Raw genomic sequence first — 16878 nt, 5'->3', positions numbered from 1 at the left:
CTTTATAAGCAGAGGCATATTCCCCAAACCCCCTCAGTTTTGGTGTGATCTAATTTTCTATTAACCCCATAGCAAACGTGAGGTAGGATAAACTTAGAGGGTTAGTTCATTTTTCTCTCACACAAAATGAGAGAAGAGGGTTCACAGTGTCCCCCCCCTCCCCCTTTTTGCATTCATACAATAAAAGAGGGATGCAGAAAAGAAAGAGGTACAGGGCAAAGACCACAGAAAATAAGAACTATTGTTTCACGTGAGTTCAGAAGTCTAGTGGTGTATACCTTCACAGAAGTCAGCAGGTTGAAACTGATGCTGGATAATCCACTTATCCAGGAGAGATGACTTCCACAATGAGGTGCGCACACGCAGGCGAATTAGTTTTATAGGCGATGGCACAGAAGTTCAGAGGTTCCAGTGAAAACAATGTAGATGGGGCCAAGCGTTCAAATCTGGACAGAACTCTGATTCTGAGCTGCTGTTTGATTGATGAAAGATAGCAGACTGAGCTTTGCAGCTCCCTAAGGCAATATTACAGTTTTCACCAGCTTGGGGTGGGAGGCGTCATGTGACTCCCAAATTTCCACTTTGGCTTTGACAAAAGATGCATATTCCTTAGTCTGGATTCTTGAGATTGTTCATGTTTCAACTATTAAGAATTCCAAGAGGTTTCAGGGTCCTTTGACCTAGCAGGCTGGCAGTCTCTGTTGGCCAGGCCTGTCTTAAGAAATGTAAATGGCCTTTGTATTATTCCCTTGGAAGTTGGTCTTCTGCAGCTCACTGAGTCGTTAGTGTTGCTTCAGAGATAATGAGATGGCAGCTTCCTTGAATGCCAGAAAGTTCCTTTTATTTGAGTCATAGCCAGCCATGGCTTCAGTCATTTTAAGTCTTTGTCCAGTTTTTAAAATTTTATAAATTAGCCATGATGGTGTATATATTTCATAAAAATATAGAGTGAGTTCTTAGCCCCGACATCAATAAAATACCTAATATACTAAAATGTCCAAAGTTTTTCCCAACAGCATTATCAAACAAAATTCAACACCAAGGACAGGTGACCCAAAGTTTGGTCAAAGGGTTAAGTTTTAAGGAACATGAAGAGAGAAAGGCAAAGGGGTTTAGAGAGGGAATACCAGAGCTTAGGGCCTAGGCAGCTGAAAGCATACCTGCTAATGGCGAGAGGCCAGAATTGGAAGAGCGCATTGATCTCAAAGGTTTTTGGGGCTGGCAGAGATTACAGAGATAGGGAGGGCAAAGCTATGGAGAGAAATGATCATAAGAATTTTCAAATTGAGGCACTGCTCAACTGGAAACCAGTGTAGGCAAGCAAGTATGAATAGAGGTGATTTTGGTGAGGTATCGAAGAGCGTGAGGTTTTTAGTGCCTGTCGAACTTTTGGAAGTTGAGAGGAAGAAATTAAATTTCTATTTAATAAAATAAAGGATGATGAGAGTCCTTCCTTTGTCAAAACAACCGCATTTTATTTGGCTGGCTGGGCCGTTACCATTGTGACTGCATATTACTAGCCCACGACATCTCGTCTCCAAGCCATGGACCGACAGATCGTGATTACACTGTGGAGGCTGTAGGTTTGTGATTTCAAATGAATTCCTCTGGAAATACAATGTTATATAATATTTCCTATAAATGTTAATTAAACCAGTAAGCCCTGTTAAATAGTTTCCCAATGTTTGTAAATGCAGTGCTGTGCCTTGTACATGATATTTCACAAAAAATAACTCTTATTTATCTTTGGATGCAATGTTGCATAATCTAACTTGCGAAGGACTTACCAGTATAAATTTCGAGCATGGAGTGTTACATAATTTCAGCACTAGAGTAGTAGTAAATGCTTGTTGTGATGCACCTTTAAGAGGTGTGGTTATGTTTCAAATGTACAACAGTGTAAGGGATGTGATGTTAAACACCATGTGACTTCTGTATGTGGGCAGTCTGAAGAAGGTACCTGAAAAACAAAGACCTGTGTGTACTTGCAGAACCATCCTTGAATAAAGAACCCACGTTATTTTGTTAGTGCCTTGCCTGTGCCTTGTGCATAGTAGTAGTTATCACAGAGGTTAAGAAAACACAACAATGTCCAATTCTTAAATTTTCCATCTTTATTTATCAAATAATGTGTGTTTTACACAGGTAAGCAGCCTGTACACTAATGCTTTTATGAAAAGGAAGACTTAGATTTTATTTGTGCCTTATATATCCCAAAAATCTGAGCCTCATGTACGATGAGTTATGTTGAAGTGCTGTAGTTATCATATAGGCAAATATAGCAACTATTTTATACATCGATTTGTTTCTGTAAAACGTATACTTTGCACTAAACTGCTGAAATAAATTTTGATATAGCAGCAAATTTATTTGGTATTAGTAGTAGAAAATTTAGAATTTTTCATTCTGCAGGTTTATACAATGTAAAAATTATTGCTTGCAATTTATTTATATAAAACCAAGTTTAAACATTCAGACTTTCATATTAAAATTTACCCAAATTTTGATGTATTGTAGAGGTGCTGAAGTTTGTATTCGCAGTTTAAATAACAGCAGAATAATTTCATTTCTTTTGTAATTTGAGATTATACACCTTAAATGCACATTTCATTATTAACACTTAAAAAATTAAATGTCAGATTTTGCATAATACTTTGAGGTTTGCTTATTTCTGCTTGAGTGACTTGCAGTAAGCTGCGCCAGACCTAAAATATACTGCAAAAATGTAGCTACAGTTTAGACATTGATTCATAGGGTTACCTGCAAAAATGGAAATGTGGCAAAAAGGCAGGTTGTGAATTGTACTCTGCAGCAGGTAATTTTGAAATAATTAATCTTTAAAACAATTCTCAGAATATTTATATGGCTACAGTTCTAGTTCAGCTATACATTGGTTTACTTTCAATACATTGAGCCTCTATTTTTCTACAACCACGATTCTTAGAACGCATGACTTCAGTTCATATTGATATAAACAGGGAGAATTGTTAACTTATAGCAGTGAATTGTACGATTTGCTAAATTATTGGTAACTGCTTGTTTTGCTTATTTTGATCTGTAGATACCTGTACTATTAAATCTGGTTCTTACTATTTAATGTGTGACATTGAGAATTATTCAACTTGATGCATAATTGTTGTCTTCAGATTGTCCTTTTAATTGTTGTCTTTTTTTTCTTTCTTCCCATTGTCACATTCTTATTTGGAATATATGGTGCAAGACAGGATATAATTTCATAGAAGAATATGCTGTTTTGACTTGTGTATGAATTTCACGTTTTATGTCTTCGAATGTTGATATATTGAGACAAGGCCAAGAATTCTGCTTTTGAAGATGAATGTTGGAGGATTGGTTCCTGACAAGATTGCTTCTTAGCAAAGCCAAGTGATGAAGATGGCAGTGTAGAATGAGATCAAAAGTGAATACAAACGAAACAAGGTGGCAGCACCTAGAAGGAATTAAATTAGGTGGACCATTGAATCCAAGTTAATCCCAGAATGTGTCTGGCCTGGTTTGGCATATGCTGCGATTGCTGAAAAATCTGAAAAAAAAACAGAAAAGGGTTGCAATACTTAGCAGGTCAGACAACATCTGCAGAGAGGAAAACATCACTTCAACCTGAAATATTAACTTTGGGCTGAATTTTATGCTGATCGGCCCCCGACCGCAATTTCACGCTGGCTGGCCAATTAGCGGCCAGCCAGCGCGAAACGTGCGCTGAAAAGCTCAATGCTGCCAGGGTGGGGGCAGGAAGAGGGCGGGTAATGACATCAACACTGGCACAGGCCAGCGCTGACAGACAACCCCCTGAAGCTTTATGCCCCGGGCTTTCTGTTTGAAGCCCGACGCGATCGGGCATGAAATCATGCGAGATGACGTCGGGCAAGTGTCCTGATGTCATGCCTGCACGATATTTCGGTCGGCAGGCACACACAAAAGTCAGAAGCGCACCCGCCAACAGTTAAGAGGGCAATTAAGCCCATTAACGGCGCAATTGCCTGTCATTTTATGTAGCCCATCCAACCTTACAGTTGGCGGACGGGCGAATCGGCCTGGCGGCCTTTGTATTTTTCATCAAACCTCATTCGTGGGCAGGTGAGATTTCCATGATGAAATGAAACATACATAAGTTTCTGTGGACAGCATTTTCATTGGCTAAATTTTCATGTGACTGATTATGATGCATGGACACTTTTTTCAGCTTTTGAAACCTTAACTTTTGCTGTGTCAGAACTTTAGCTCCCTGAGGCAGCTCTCTGCCTTCTGGGAGCTTTCTGTCAGCGCTGTCGTTATCACCCGCCCTCTCTCCCACCCCCCGACCCACACCGGCAGCGCTGAGCTTTTCAGCGCACGTTTCGCAATGGCTGGTCATTAATTGGCCAGCCAGCATGAAATTGCAGTCGGGAGCCAATCGCGGTCGGTGGTCAGTTTCCCAGCTGATCCCAGGCCCGCCAATTTGCGCGTGTCCGCCAAGCTGAAAATTCAGGCCATTGTTTCTTTCTCCACAGAAGCTGCCTGACTTGCTCAGTACTTCCAGCATTGTCTGTCTGTACATGCTTATCCTTTATTGTTTCTCTTTCTAGCCTTTGCAACTACCCATGTAGCTCTCAAAATTTATTTACTGAATAGCTGAGCAGTATACATCAGTTTGTGCAGAGTTAACTGATTTCAGTGGGCTGGTGATGGTGGTAGCAATCAAGGGGCTACAACTGCCCTTGGCATCCCTGAATCAGATAGTACTCCCATTACTTATGGTGAGTCCTGTTTTAAATGCTTGTATGAACATTGGGACAGAATGAGTTTGGCTGTGACTATGATTGTCCTCAGAAACAAATACTCTACAGGCACTTGCACTCAGGGCTATTGCATCAGTAGTTATCACTTGGGTACAGTAGGGTGACAGGTACCCCAGTAGGGAGTCAACATTTTGTGGAGCCACTAATGAGATTCGATGAGAAGAATAGATCAGCTCTGATTGTGATGGCCCCATGTTTGAATAGCTCCTTAATGCTTGCTGTCTATTGCTCCCACATGAAGAATGGCCACTTGGGCTTCATTGCTTCCCTAACATGAGTCAATGCTGCTTAAAGATTACTGGGAAAAATTTCAGAAAAGAAACTGGAGGGTTTTATGATTCAATATATAAATAGGCACCTATACACAGCAAGTAGGTAATTCTTGTAGGTAGTTCATTACAGCAGCTATCCTTGAGGCTACAGTTATATTAGTATGACATAGGTAAGCTGTGAAAGTTTAATTATTCATCAGGGCCACTCATGTCAACGTTAACAGTGTGACCGAAGGATGTGAATTGGTGCTGCATATTGGTCTGATACAGATTTACGTTGTTTATTTTTACTTTGCTTTTATAATATATTCCAAAATGTAGTACGTTACAATAGAATTTTTTTTTTAAACTTGCATGATTTTCGTAACATTATTTGTGGTAGAGGATTGGCACAGTTTCGATCACTTGTATTCTCTTGGCTCAGCAGATATCCTGAGAGTAACCAGTTTTTTAAAGAAAATTTCATGCAGGCTACAAAATGCCACATGACCAAGTCCAAACATTATCTTTTATAAATCTGTTTGTAGACATATTGCCTTGCAGAGGAAAAAAATTGGACATTCTTTGGAAGTAATAATGATAAAATATTTGTAAATTAATATAATTCATAGGCAGAGACAAGGGGTAGTTAAAGCAATGAAGCCAGTGACAAAAAGCAATTATTTGTGTGCTGTATCTTCATGCGATGTTCCCGTGTCTTGCAGCTTCTATGCAGTTGTGGAGGTCACGTCTGGGGCGTGTGATGTACTCCATGGCAAACTGCCTGCTGATGATGAAGGTACGTGGGCGGCTGTGAGCTGCAGAATTACCGTATATATCTTATAATCTGAGCACTACTGTGGACAGTGCAGCAGTTTCAATTCCCCTCAATGTGTAATGTAGGAGGTAGAAGAAACTGGGGGTGTGCATTGGATTTAAAGCATATGCACCGGATAAGGTCAAGATCTTTGATTTTAACGCAAGAATAACTTGTTTGCAGACATATGTAACGTGTTCTGAAATCCAAAAAAATATCCAGTTCCAGAAAGACACGTTTATTGTTTCTAATAAAGCATTTATTAAAGAACCAGTACACAGTACTGTATTGACACTCAAAAATGAATAAACCAGTGTCAATGTGAAAATTACCTTGCTTGACTGGATGCCTACTTGTTCAATTGATCATTGCAATTCTTTTAACAAATATTTACAAGAGAAATTAAATATTGGGATGGGGGGGGAAACCATATGCATATGGTAATACTCTTACAGTTCAGACAACTTTTAAAGCCTTGACTGAACTTTGTAATTTTACCAAGCTAGTTAAAATATCGCCACTCCAATAAATCCCATTATGTTTCAGTCTCATTTAAAATTCTTCTTCACTCTTAGCTATACAGTAAGACCTGGATGTTTATGAGCTACTGTTTACTATTTAAAATAACCAGAGAACGAGAATTGAAGGCAGACATTATTAAAGCAGATAAGCAAACAGCACCAACTAATTAGATAAGGGAACTCCTCTGTCAAGGGAACTAAAATCATTCTAATTTACCACAGCAACAGACTTTGAAATTTTAGGAATGGTATCTGAGAACCCAGCCAGTCCAATTAATGGGTCAAAAGGGCAAGTTATCTAAAATGCTTCTTTGCCAGATGTCAGATTTTCCTATTAGAAATGCTACAAATGTGTGCCAGGGCACCAGCTGTGGTATTCTGCATGGAAAATCAGTAGCAATTTATATAGGTCAATTTATTATGATGCAGAACATCGCCCTCTGCAGTTTTATAGCCATACAACCATCACCATATCAACTATGAATTCAAGTGGATCATTTTTAAATCCTAATTCACTTCAGATCCTAAAATCTCAGAGTTCCATTCTAAATTATTTAATTTGGAACAATTCAAGATATTAAAATGCTCTCTCATGCATAAAATTTGTTAAAACACCACAACTAGCTTTACTGACTCCTCTGCATGGAATGCATCTAAACCTTTTCATGTTTCAACTCTGTGTGAATGGAATTGAATTATTCCTATTAGTCCATTGGCATGTGAATAGCTTTGACTATTCAATAAACCCCATTAATCACTCTTTTTTTTTAATAGTATTTTGGACCAATTTATGTACCTTGGCCAATTTAGAAGTGGAATCCTGGTCCTGCCTCATTTATCATCACCATTTTTCGGTACCTGCTCATCTCTTCTGATAGTGAGGAACATTGCCATGGGTGCTAGTTGCCCTCCTGGATGCTTTCTCGAGTAGCCATTCTTGTGTAAATTGAAACAGTATTTATACCCTATTGAACTCCAGGAGCATTTGCTCTGGCCTAATTTTCACCTGTTTCCCCATGAAACCACACCACCCATTTGGAGGTCAGCTAATTCAGCATAGGTAGAGATCAGTCCTGAGATCTTTCTGCTCTTGATTGAGTTCCATGAAGCAGAATACATTTACCTGTGAAGGCACAGGAGAATCTTTACCCATATGTTTTTGGAAGCCTCTGCATTTGCCTAACTTGCTGTTTTTAGAAGAGTGACTTTGGACCAAGCATATAAATGCAGTGGAACAAAGGAATAGCTTTGGGATCATGTGCACACATGAACAGTATGATTGCAGCGCACTGCCAGTATCAGAAAAATTTTAATTTTAAAATTTGAAGAATGTTGGGAGGCTGAAAAGCAGCAGTTTTAAGTCTTGCTTTGTCTTGATAAACTAACAAGTGTAAGTGCCCTCATTAAGTTGGACCAGTTTCTGGAGTTTTGTAGGTAACCAATATCTTACACTTAAAGAAGATACTGTACCTTCTATTCATTATGTAGCCTTGTTCAAGGGCGGTTTTGGGTCACAATGACAGGCAATATTTGTCGTTGAAGCGGACTTGATATCTATGGAGAGGTTGTAACACAATGTGAAGGTGAGTTATTTCAGCACTCCTCATGGTTCAGATTGTTATGTAAGTAGCTGAACAATAATCAGTCAGAAAGCCGTAGGTTTGACTTTCGTTTGTGGTGGCATCCAATCTTAGATAGGGATGGGGCAGATTAGGATAGGACAGTGATAGCGTTGCCACAGTTGTCCTCTGCAGTTGTGAGAAAGTGAGGAAAAACTGTCCCACATTTGAATAGCTTACCAAAACTTACAATGTAGGTTCATGTGAAAAGAGTGCCTACCTCATTGAGATACTGGCCTTGTGACTATAGAATCGTGCACTAGCACGATGTCGATGCTTTCAGATGAGGGCTAATGTGAAAAGTGGCAGAAAATGAAGGATAGCTTCTCAACTGAATCCAATCCTGTCCTGTTCACAAAGGAGCACTTCCAGAAATTGGTAGTTTAGGATTTTTGAGATGAATTATAGCATCCCTATGCTACCTTGTCTTAGATTAGCTCACTCTCTAAAGAACCATCAGGAAGAATGGACTTGATATTTCCAATTATCTCAGGCCATGTTGATGTTCTGCACACATGACAATGTAGTGTGGTACAATTTATCTAAACCATGGCAAATACATGGTGTGATCAATCCTGGAAATGAGAATATTGCATCCATTAACTGTGAGTCTGCCAAAAGCATTTCAAATTGGTTTCCACGAGCAGAAATTTCTCCCTGTCGGGAGGGTTGTACGTGGGCGAACCTGATCGGTGCCCCCGATCGGAGCCGGGCCACCATTTTATGTGGGCTGGCCAATTAAGGCCCGCCCAGCGTGACATATGCCCGGAAGCGCTGAGTGCTCCCTATGCGGGCGGGGGGGGGGGGGGGGGATCCCCTGGGTCGGGGCCTGTGTTCTTTTACGCGCATGCGCGCAAAAGAGCGCAGAAATCTCTCTGAGGCACAGAGCTGCCTCGGAGATTAAATCCGGAATGCAAGTTTTTATTAAAGTCAGAAAAAAATGATTTAGACATGTCCCCTCATGTGAAAGCGTCACGTGAGCTGGGACATGTTTATCAAATGTTTGAAAACTTTTTATTTAATTAATAAACCCCTTCATGAAACCTCATCCTGCCCGTGGATGAGGTTTCATGAAAAATGTGAAGGCCGCCTGGGCTCTTCGCCTGCCCCCCAACCTTAAGGTTGGACGGGCAGCTTAGGTTATTGTTTTAATTGATATTTAAATGGCCTTAATAGCCCTTTGACAGGTTGGCGGGCACGCAGCCAACTCGGCTGAAATTAAACTGAAAATCTAAATGACGCGCGGTGACGTTGGGACGCCTGCCTGATGTCACCGCGCGTCATTTTATGCGTTGGCGAGCGGGCTCTGCCCCCGCTCGCCGCCCCGAAAATTCTTCCCCGCCAGTATGATTATAAATAAGTGTGCAGTTTGCAAGCAAAATTAACATTATCACCCTACTCTTTACTCCAGATTTGAGGGTATTGTATGCTCCAATACTTGTACTGTTGTTGATGCCATGATGGCTCTTAATACTGTTGCATTTATGTTATAAATCACTAGATCAGTAGTAATATAGTCATTAAAATAAAAGCAAAATACTGCGGATGCTGGAAATCTGAAACAAAAACAAAAATAGCTGGAAAAACTCATCAGGTCTGACAGCATCTGCGGAGAGGAATACAGTTAAGGTTCTGAGTCTGTATGACTCTTCATCAGAACTGGTTCTCCACAGCTGCTGTCAGACCTGCTGAGTTTTTCCAGCTATTTTTGTTTTGGTTGTGTAATATGGTCATTGTTGTGTTTTTTGAGATGGCCATGTATTTCATACTTCCTCCATTATGAAGTATATAATACATCAGGACAAATGCATCTTGTGAATTTTCTTTTGCACATTCTTTGTTAGTAGTCATTTTGGGAGATTCTTGGGGTTGTTAACGTTCCCCTATTGTGTAGAATGACGGAACCTAGAGGGAGGCCATTTGGCACATGGTGCTTGTGCTTGTTTTTGAAAGGCTATCGAATTAGTCAAACTCACCTACCCTTTTTTTACCCGTATCTCTGCAATTTTTTTTCTCCTTCAAGTATTTGTCCACTATCTTTTCAGACAGTACATTCCACATCATAACTTGCTGAATTTTAAAAAAAACTCATCTCATCTCTAGTCCTTGCCTTCAATTTGTGTCCCCCAGCTATCAACCCTTCTGCCACTGGAAGCAGTTTCTCCTTAATTGCCCTTCATGAATTTGAGCCCCTATATTAAATCCCCTAACTTTTTCTGTTCTAAGAGCAACTCTAGCTTATCTAGTCTCTGCATGTAACTGAAATCCTGCATCCATGGTAATAAATCTAATAAACCTCATCTGCTACCTCTCTAAGGCCTTGCCATCCTTCCTAAAGTGTGGTACCCAGAATTGTATATAATACTCCAGCTCTATCCTAGTAGTAGTTTATTAAAATTAGCATAACTTCCTTGAGTTTGTAATCTCTGCCTCTTTTTTTATAACGTGTAGGATACCATTTGCTTTTTTATCAGCCTTCTCAACTTGTCTCGCCACCTTCAAAGATATGTGTACATACACTCTCAGGTCTCTGTTCCAGCATCCCCATTAAAATTGTACCATTTAGTTTATTTTGCTTCTCCCTATTCATATCTACATACTTCTTTGCATTGAAATGCATCTCCCATGTAACTGCCCATTTCACTGTTCTGCCTCTGCCCTCCTGAATCTGTTTCTATGCCCCTCACTGCTTACTATATTTCTGAGATTTTTGTCATCTGCAAACTTTGAAATTATGCCCAAGTCCAGGTCATTTTTTTTTTGCAAAAGAACAGTGGTCCTGTTACTGGGGGAAACCACTGTATACTTCCCTCCAATCTGAAAAACAACCATTTGCCATTGCTTTTTGTTTTTTGTCTCTTAAGACAATTTTGTATCCATGCTGCTACTGCCCCTTAAGTAGGTGGCATTTAATTTTGCTGAAAGTAGTTCTGACAGTGCCTTGGATGATGTGGTGTTGATATACACTACAGGAGTGGTTGCAGAGATATGACTTCCTGTGAGTAAGAAAATTGCTGGCGTGGCTCTTAACTGTTCAGTAGTTATGACCAGGGAACATGTGTGTAGCTTTAGACTGTCCTATGTTGGATGCGATGGGTAATCAACTGTCTGCCATATTTCCTATTTCCAGACCAGTAGGAGCTTTCCTTCCCAAATTTTTCATAGCATTGTATTAGCCTTGGTTCAGTGGTAGCCCTTTTGCCTGTGAGTCAGAACATCATGGATGCAAGCCCTGCTCCAGAAACTTTGGCACATAAAGCAGGCTGATACTTCAGTTCAGTAGTGAGAGTTCTGCACTGTCAGAGACTCCACCTTTCAAATCAGAAGTTAAATTGAGACACTGTCTGCCCCTCTTGGTGGACCAAAAAAAAACCCATTGGCACTTTTCAAAGAAGGGCTGGGGAGTTTTCCCTGTCGCTTGGCCAATGTTTATCACTAACTCAAATTATCTGGATTTTCTCATTGTTGTTTGTGTGACCTTGCTGTGTGCAAATTGGCTGCCATGTTTCCCTACATTACACAGTGACTACATTTCAGAAATACTGCATTGGCTGTGAGCTGATGATAAAACCGCTATTTTTAGTTCGTTGCTGTTTACATCTGTCATTTATGCATTCTCGCAATTTATTCAATTATCAAGGATATGATCAGATAAGATAGTTATGGGTGATTTCAAATAACACAGTACAAATTAGGAATGTTTAATGGGGGTATCTTAAAGGTAATGGTGGAGCCTGTTTGTTTCCTGCGTAATGCATACCTGATTGCTGCATGGCCACATAGCTTAGAGGGAACATTGATCACAAATAATCCATAATATAGAATTTCTGGGCATAATAACTTATAGCATGATTAAATTTGAGAATAGCTAATAATCAGGGTCAGTGAGGACCAGAACAGGATATATAGCTTCAGGAAGGTAAGTTTCAGTAGAATAAGAAATTAATTGTGGCATACTGCTGAACAAGCTCAGCTGAGGCAAAAATTGAAACCTTTTATAATATATTTGTAAAACAGGTATGTACCCAAGAATATTAAGTTGAAGTTGGACAAGTCGTCTCTGAAATGGCTGGGTTGAGCAATTAAAATAAAAATAAGAAAGTAAATAACATAGTGCAAGCTAAACAGGATTAGGGGGAATAGAACTTTTAGGTGGAATATATAGGCTGAAAGGGATGTTTGTGCAAAGAGGACACGAGGGAACAAAACAAAGGATCATGGAACTTCACGGAAGGAAAAGAATGATCCATCATGCTTTTGCCCGTCTAAATCTTCAACTGGAGCTGTACACTCTAATCTTATTTCCTGTCCTTTCTCCATATTTTCCTTTATTTTTTATTTCCATGCGCTTAAACCAGTTCCCTTTTTAAATGATGTCATAGTGTCTGCCTCTAAACATTCACCTTAAATCATCCCATGTTCTAATAACCTGTGTCCATAAAAACTTTTGACTTCCAACATCATTCTTCTGATGATCATACCCAGTTTATGATAACCAGTAGAAACAATCTTGCACTACGTTCTCTGAGTAGCTTCCATTCTTTAAGGTTTTAATGGAAGCTACTATTCGATTTCCCCATAAACTTATCTCCTCGGTGCAAAAAGCCTCAATTTTTCACTATTTTCTTCATTACCTTTCATTCCTGGATCATTTAAGTGAATCTTCATAGCACCGTTTTCATGAGTCTAATGTCCTTTTTATAAGTTGCTTAGACTGCATGCAGGATCCACCTGTGATGTAGCCAAAGTATTATACAAATTCAGCATCATGGCAGAAAATATTTTCAGTATCATAAATAGTAAGAGTGACCAGGAATGAAGTTAGATATATAACGGGTGAAAGTGGTAGAGTAAGACAAAAGGGAAATAGAATTAGTTCATGTTTTCTTGAAGTTTTCACTGGGGAGAAAATACTACTCCACTATCTGTTATCGTAACCAATATCTTGTAAGATTTAGAAATCTTTGCCGAGTGAGTACTTGCTAGGCTAAAGAGATTGAAGAAGAACAAAAAATTTGAGATGCTGGCTATAGTTTTTTCCTCAAAGTAATTTTGTGGAATTCCTATGAGCTACTTTCAGGAAATCTTTGTCATGGTCTCAAGGAACCTAATGACTTCAGTGCACAAAACAGTAACAGTGAGGTTAGTAACAAAAATTAATTGTCCAAGACGGCTACTCCAGGTGAGTTTCCGTGCCACTTGCTGCCACATTGTCTTTGTCTCTTCAGGTTGATCTATATTAAAAACTGGATATTTCATTAGATGTATTTTCTCCTAGTACTTTTCAGTCTTATGCTGTTTTGTGTTCTTCTTCAAATATGTGTGTTTCAGTTCTGTTTCTGCCTCATGTTTCTAATTGCCTTTCCTTTTATCCCCTATGTTCCTGAAGATGCTCACTACTGCTGTGCATGATTCTATGGTCACCCTCTAGTATCTTGGTACCTTGGGCAATTGGCCATTTGTCTCATGTTAATAATGTGTGCGCGCGCGCAACTTTGAGCAAACTAAAGCTGGTCCCATTTTTTGTTTCCAAAAAGACATTGCAGCCGTCAAAGGATTGAAGTTTACGATGTAGAACTGAACAAGCTGTTTCCTTTTTTTTCCCCTCTTTATCAGGACTACGTACTTGCGATTAACATGTACCACTCAGTCATCCAATACCAACCGGAACAAGAGCCTCAGCTTCTAAGTGGCATAGGAAGACTACTTTTGCAGGTATGAACAATGGAAGAGGTCACAAGCAGAGACTATCCAATGTTTTATCCTTTAACCTTGATCATTAAAGCATTTTTTTTTAGTGAATACTCTAAGTCAATCTCCTGTGGCTTCTACGTGGAGAGTTAAGAGCTGTAACTTCTGGGAACGTTTTATATAATGTTCCCAAACAACGTAATATGACAGTAAGCCCCAAAACAGTTGAGAAAAGAAAAGAAGCTGGCAGTAAAACAACATGAAGGTTAAAGCATAAATGGAATAAAATGGAGAAGTTGAATTATAACTTTTGTTTGAACTATGCCATTGTAGAAGGAAAAATCAAATTTGCCCCAAAAATACAAACAAAATTCATGACAACTCATTGATAATGTAAGGTTAATGATGGGCATTGCTGCAAAGGTAGGCACGAATGAATTAATAATTAACAGTGCACTTGCCACCACTGACTTAACAAATTCATGCAGCAGCAGGCAGCAGCAAGTCAATAAATTAATACAGAAGCATGTAAACTTTACGACTCCCATCTGTGCTCTTGTTAACTTACAAATTTGTTTTGATCCTGGCTTGTGGGCAGAGCAGAGAGGAGTGAAATGAGGTGGGTAGCAGGAGGAGGTGGAATGTGCAGGCAGAGGTGATGCAATTGGAATCTGAGGTAAACTTGATGAGAGCTATTTTTGGATGGCAGATTGGGGTCAGTAAACTGAAGATTTTTGAGCAGGGTTAGGGTGCAATATTCAGTAGTATAGTAAATGGACTTTCTTAAGATAAATTTTTGTTCAGTTCTTTGTAGAAGGGCTGGGCAGAAAAGGAACAGAGCAAGAGGGGGAAAGGCGTGCAATTCAAAAATATATAAATATTTGAAGTAGAAGATGAAGATTGGTGAAGGAAAAGATAGAGGGATGAATTGGAATGATGAAGGGAAGGGGAGCAGGCCAGAGCAGGAAAATAGAAGACCCAGACTTTGCATTAACATTCTAAGATTTTACGGAGCCATCTCTATCTCCCACTAGTGTCTTTTGTTCTGTTTGTATTTGATCTCTCAGTCCACACATATCTCTATAATAGTGTAATTCCCAAATCCCTCTCTGTTTATTATTTCCCCCTATTTCAATCTCCCACAATTTATTCCAACTGAAATAAAAACGAAAAATGATGGAAATATGCAACAGGTCAGGCAGCATCTGTGAAGAGCAACAGTGTTAATGTTTCAGATCAGTGATGACCTTTCATCAGAACTATTCCAACTGTCTGTATCCCTTGACCTGCATCCATTTCTTTCTTCCTAAAAATGTGGGCAAAGCAGCGTGATCTGCTTCTACCCCTGATGTTAACCCCTTTCCCATCCCTTATGTCTTTTGTAGTGATGTCCTGCCTCATTTCTTTGCTGTGTTTTCTTCTATTTCTATTATTTTTCCTTCCATTTCTGTGCACCTCGCTTCCCTCACCTCTGCAGTAATGTGTTAACCCTTCTCTCTCTCACTTGCAGGTTATTATTATTCTTCATTTACACCACTCCCCACCCCCCAACCCGGTCCACTGCCATCCTTTGTCTCTTTCTTCTCAATCAGTCCCACCTCTAGAGCAGTGTTCACCTTCATCTCACTTTCAGGGCCTGGTCGTGATGATGAACAGGCCTGGTAGGAAGGCTTAGGTTCCTGGCAAGGGATGATGCCAGGAACACAGCTCCACTCTTTTAATTGGGTCAGGAATGGGACTCTGTCTCTGAGGCAGACCAAAACTTGAAAGAAAGGATCAGGAAGGGTGTAAAGGCTGTGGCCTAATTGTAGGCAATGGGGCCTAAGTAGTCAAAGATTGAGAACCCTGGAGAGGGAAGCAAGGGATGACACATAGTAGAAAAGTTAAAAGAAATACATTGAAAGTAAAATTAAACATAAATTTAAAGAAATTGACCGTTAAAATTTTACTAACTACTTCCTAAATGCATCTTGTGCTTTTTCAACCAATGTCCACATAAATGGTAGAGAGACCAGGAATTGAATAGGAAACCATTATTAGTGTAGGCCATTTTACAAAACGTACCATCATCACATCTCCCCTCTCTTTAATCGATTGTTAGGCTGGGGCTTGTGTTATAAACCTTCAGACAATTTATTTCACAATAAATTGTCAAATTGGGTAATCTGAGCAATATTCAGCACAATGGTCCAGAATTTCCTCAAGAGGCACAATCTGCAATTTATGCCATAAATTGCACCATTTCGGATTGAACCAAACTGGGATGCACAACATTTTATTTCATGTTGCTTAGGTATGAAATAGGGCTATTTCTTGAGCCTCAGGGGTCTCTGCAATACATCTGATGCCAAATTGGCTCGGACAGTATTTGGGAACTTTTGGTGACTGCTTTAAACAAGCATTTAGGTTCCTTACGTATGCTTATGAGGAAGTTAATACCTGTCTAAGATCCCCTCACTGTAGTTGGTCAGAAACTGAGCAGCACATATCGCTTTTAGCTTTTCTGATTCATTCAGCATGATTTCCTGGAACTTTTATGCTGTAAAACAAACCCAATGCCATATATGCTTCACTATAACAGTGCAAATCTCCCAGAAATTCTCAGCTGATGTTGGTACATAATTTACAAACCTCACCTATTCATGATGAATATAAGATCAGGTAAGGCTACTTACTCCCTGTTCTTTCTGTCAATATGCATTAAATGTTGAAAACAGATTTGCACTTATGTACCAAGCCTGTGCCATGAAGTTGAACTAGACTTTCTGCTGGCTTTGGCTGATGAGCTGTGCACAGGTAGGCCAACATAAGTCTATAATTGGAAACCCCTGACCACAAAATTATCAGAAAAACCTACAGACAATCATTGATTTTTTTTTTTTCAGTCCTTACAATGCCAAGACATAGCTGTCAATCACAAATCAACCTTGATCTGTAATAATTCAATTGTCAACAGATTTATGCTGAAATTTGTTCAGTCAGCATATTGAAACCAAGGGCAGAATTTTCAGGTCGGCAAGCGGGGGCGGGGCCTGCTCGCCGACGCGTAAAATGACGCGCGGTGACGCCAGGCGGGTGTCCCGATGTCACCGCGCGTCATTTAGATTCTCAGTTCGGCAGACGCGCAGCCAAGTCAGCTGCGCGCCTGCCGAACTGTCAGAGGTCTGTTAATGCCATTAAAAA

General features: G+C 39.8%; 1 protein-coding gene across 2 annotated transcripts in view; it reads left to right on the top strand.

The window, feature by feature from the left end:
• The window catches only part of trappc12 (trafficking protein particle complex subunit 12), a 77120-nt gene that overhangs the window by 45438 nt on the left and 14804 nt on the right, over positions 1 to 16878 (top strand). For both annotated transcript variants that reach the window (XM_078541680.1, XM_078541679.1), the window contains exons 8-9: positions 5773 to 5846; positions 13621 to 13719. In XM_078541680.1, the coding sequence (XP_078397806.1) occupies positions 5773 to 5846; positions 13621 to 13719 (173 nt within the window). The remainder of the gene's footprint in view (positions 1 to 5772; positions 5847 to 13620; positions 13720 to 16878) is intronic.

The sequence above is a fragment of the Cetorhinus maximus genome, chromosome 5 (genome assembly GCF_964194155.1).
Source record: "Cetorhinus maximus chromosome 5, sCetMax3.hap1.1, whole genome shotgun sequence".
NCBI lineage: Eukaryota > Metazoa > Chordata > Chondrichthyes > Lamniformes > Cetorhinidae > Cetorhinus > Cetorhinus maximus.
Note: the sequence above shows the minus strand (reverse complement) of the source record. Positions and strands in the feature narration are given on the sequence as shown.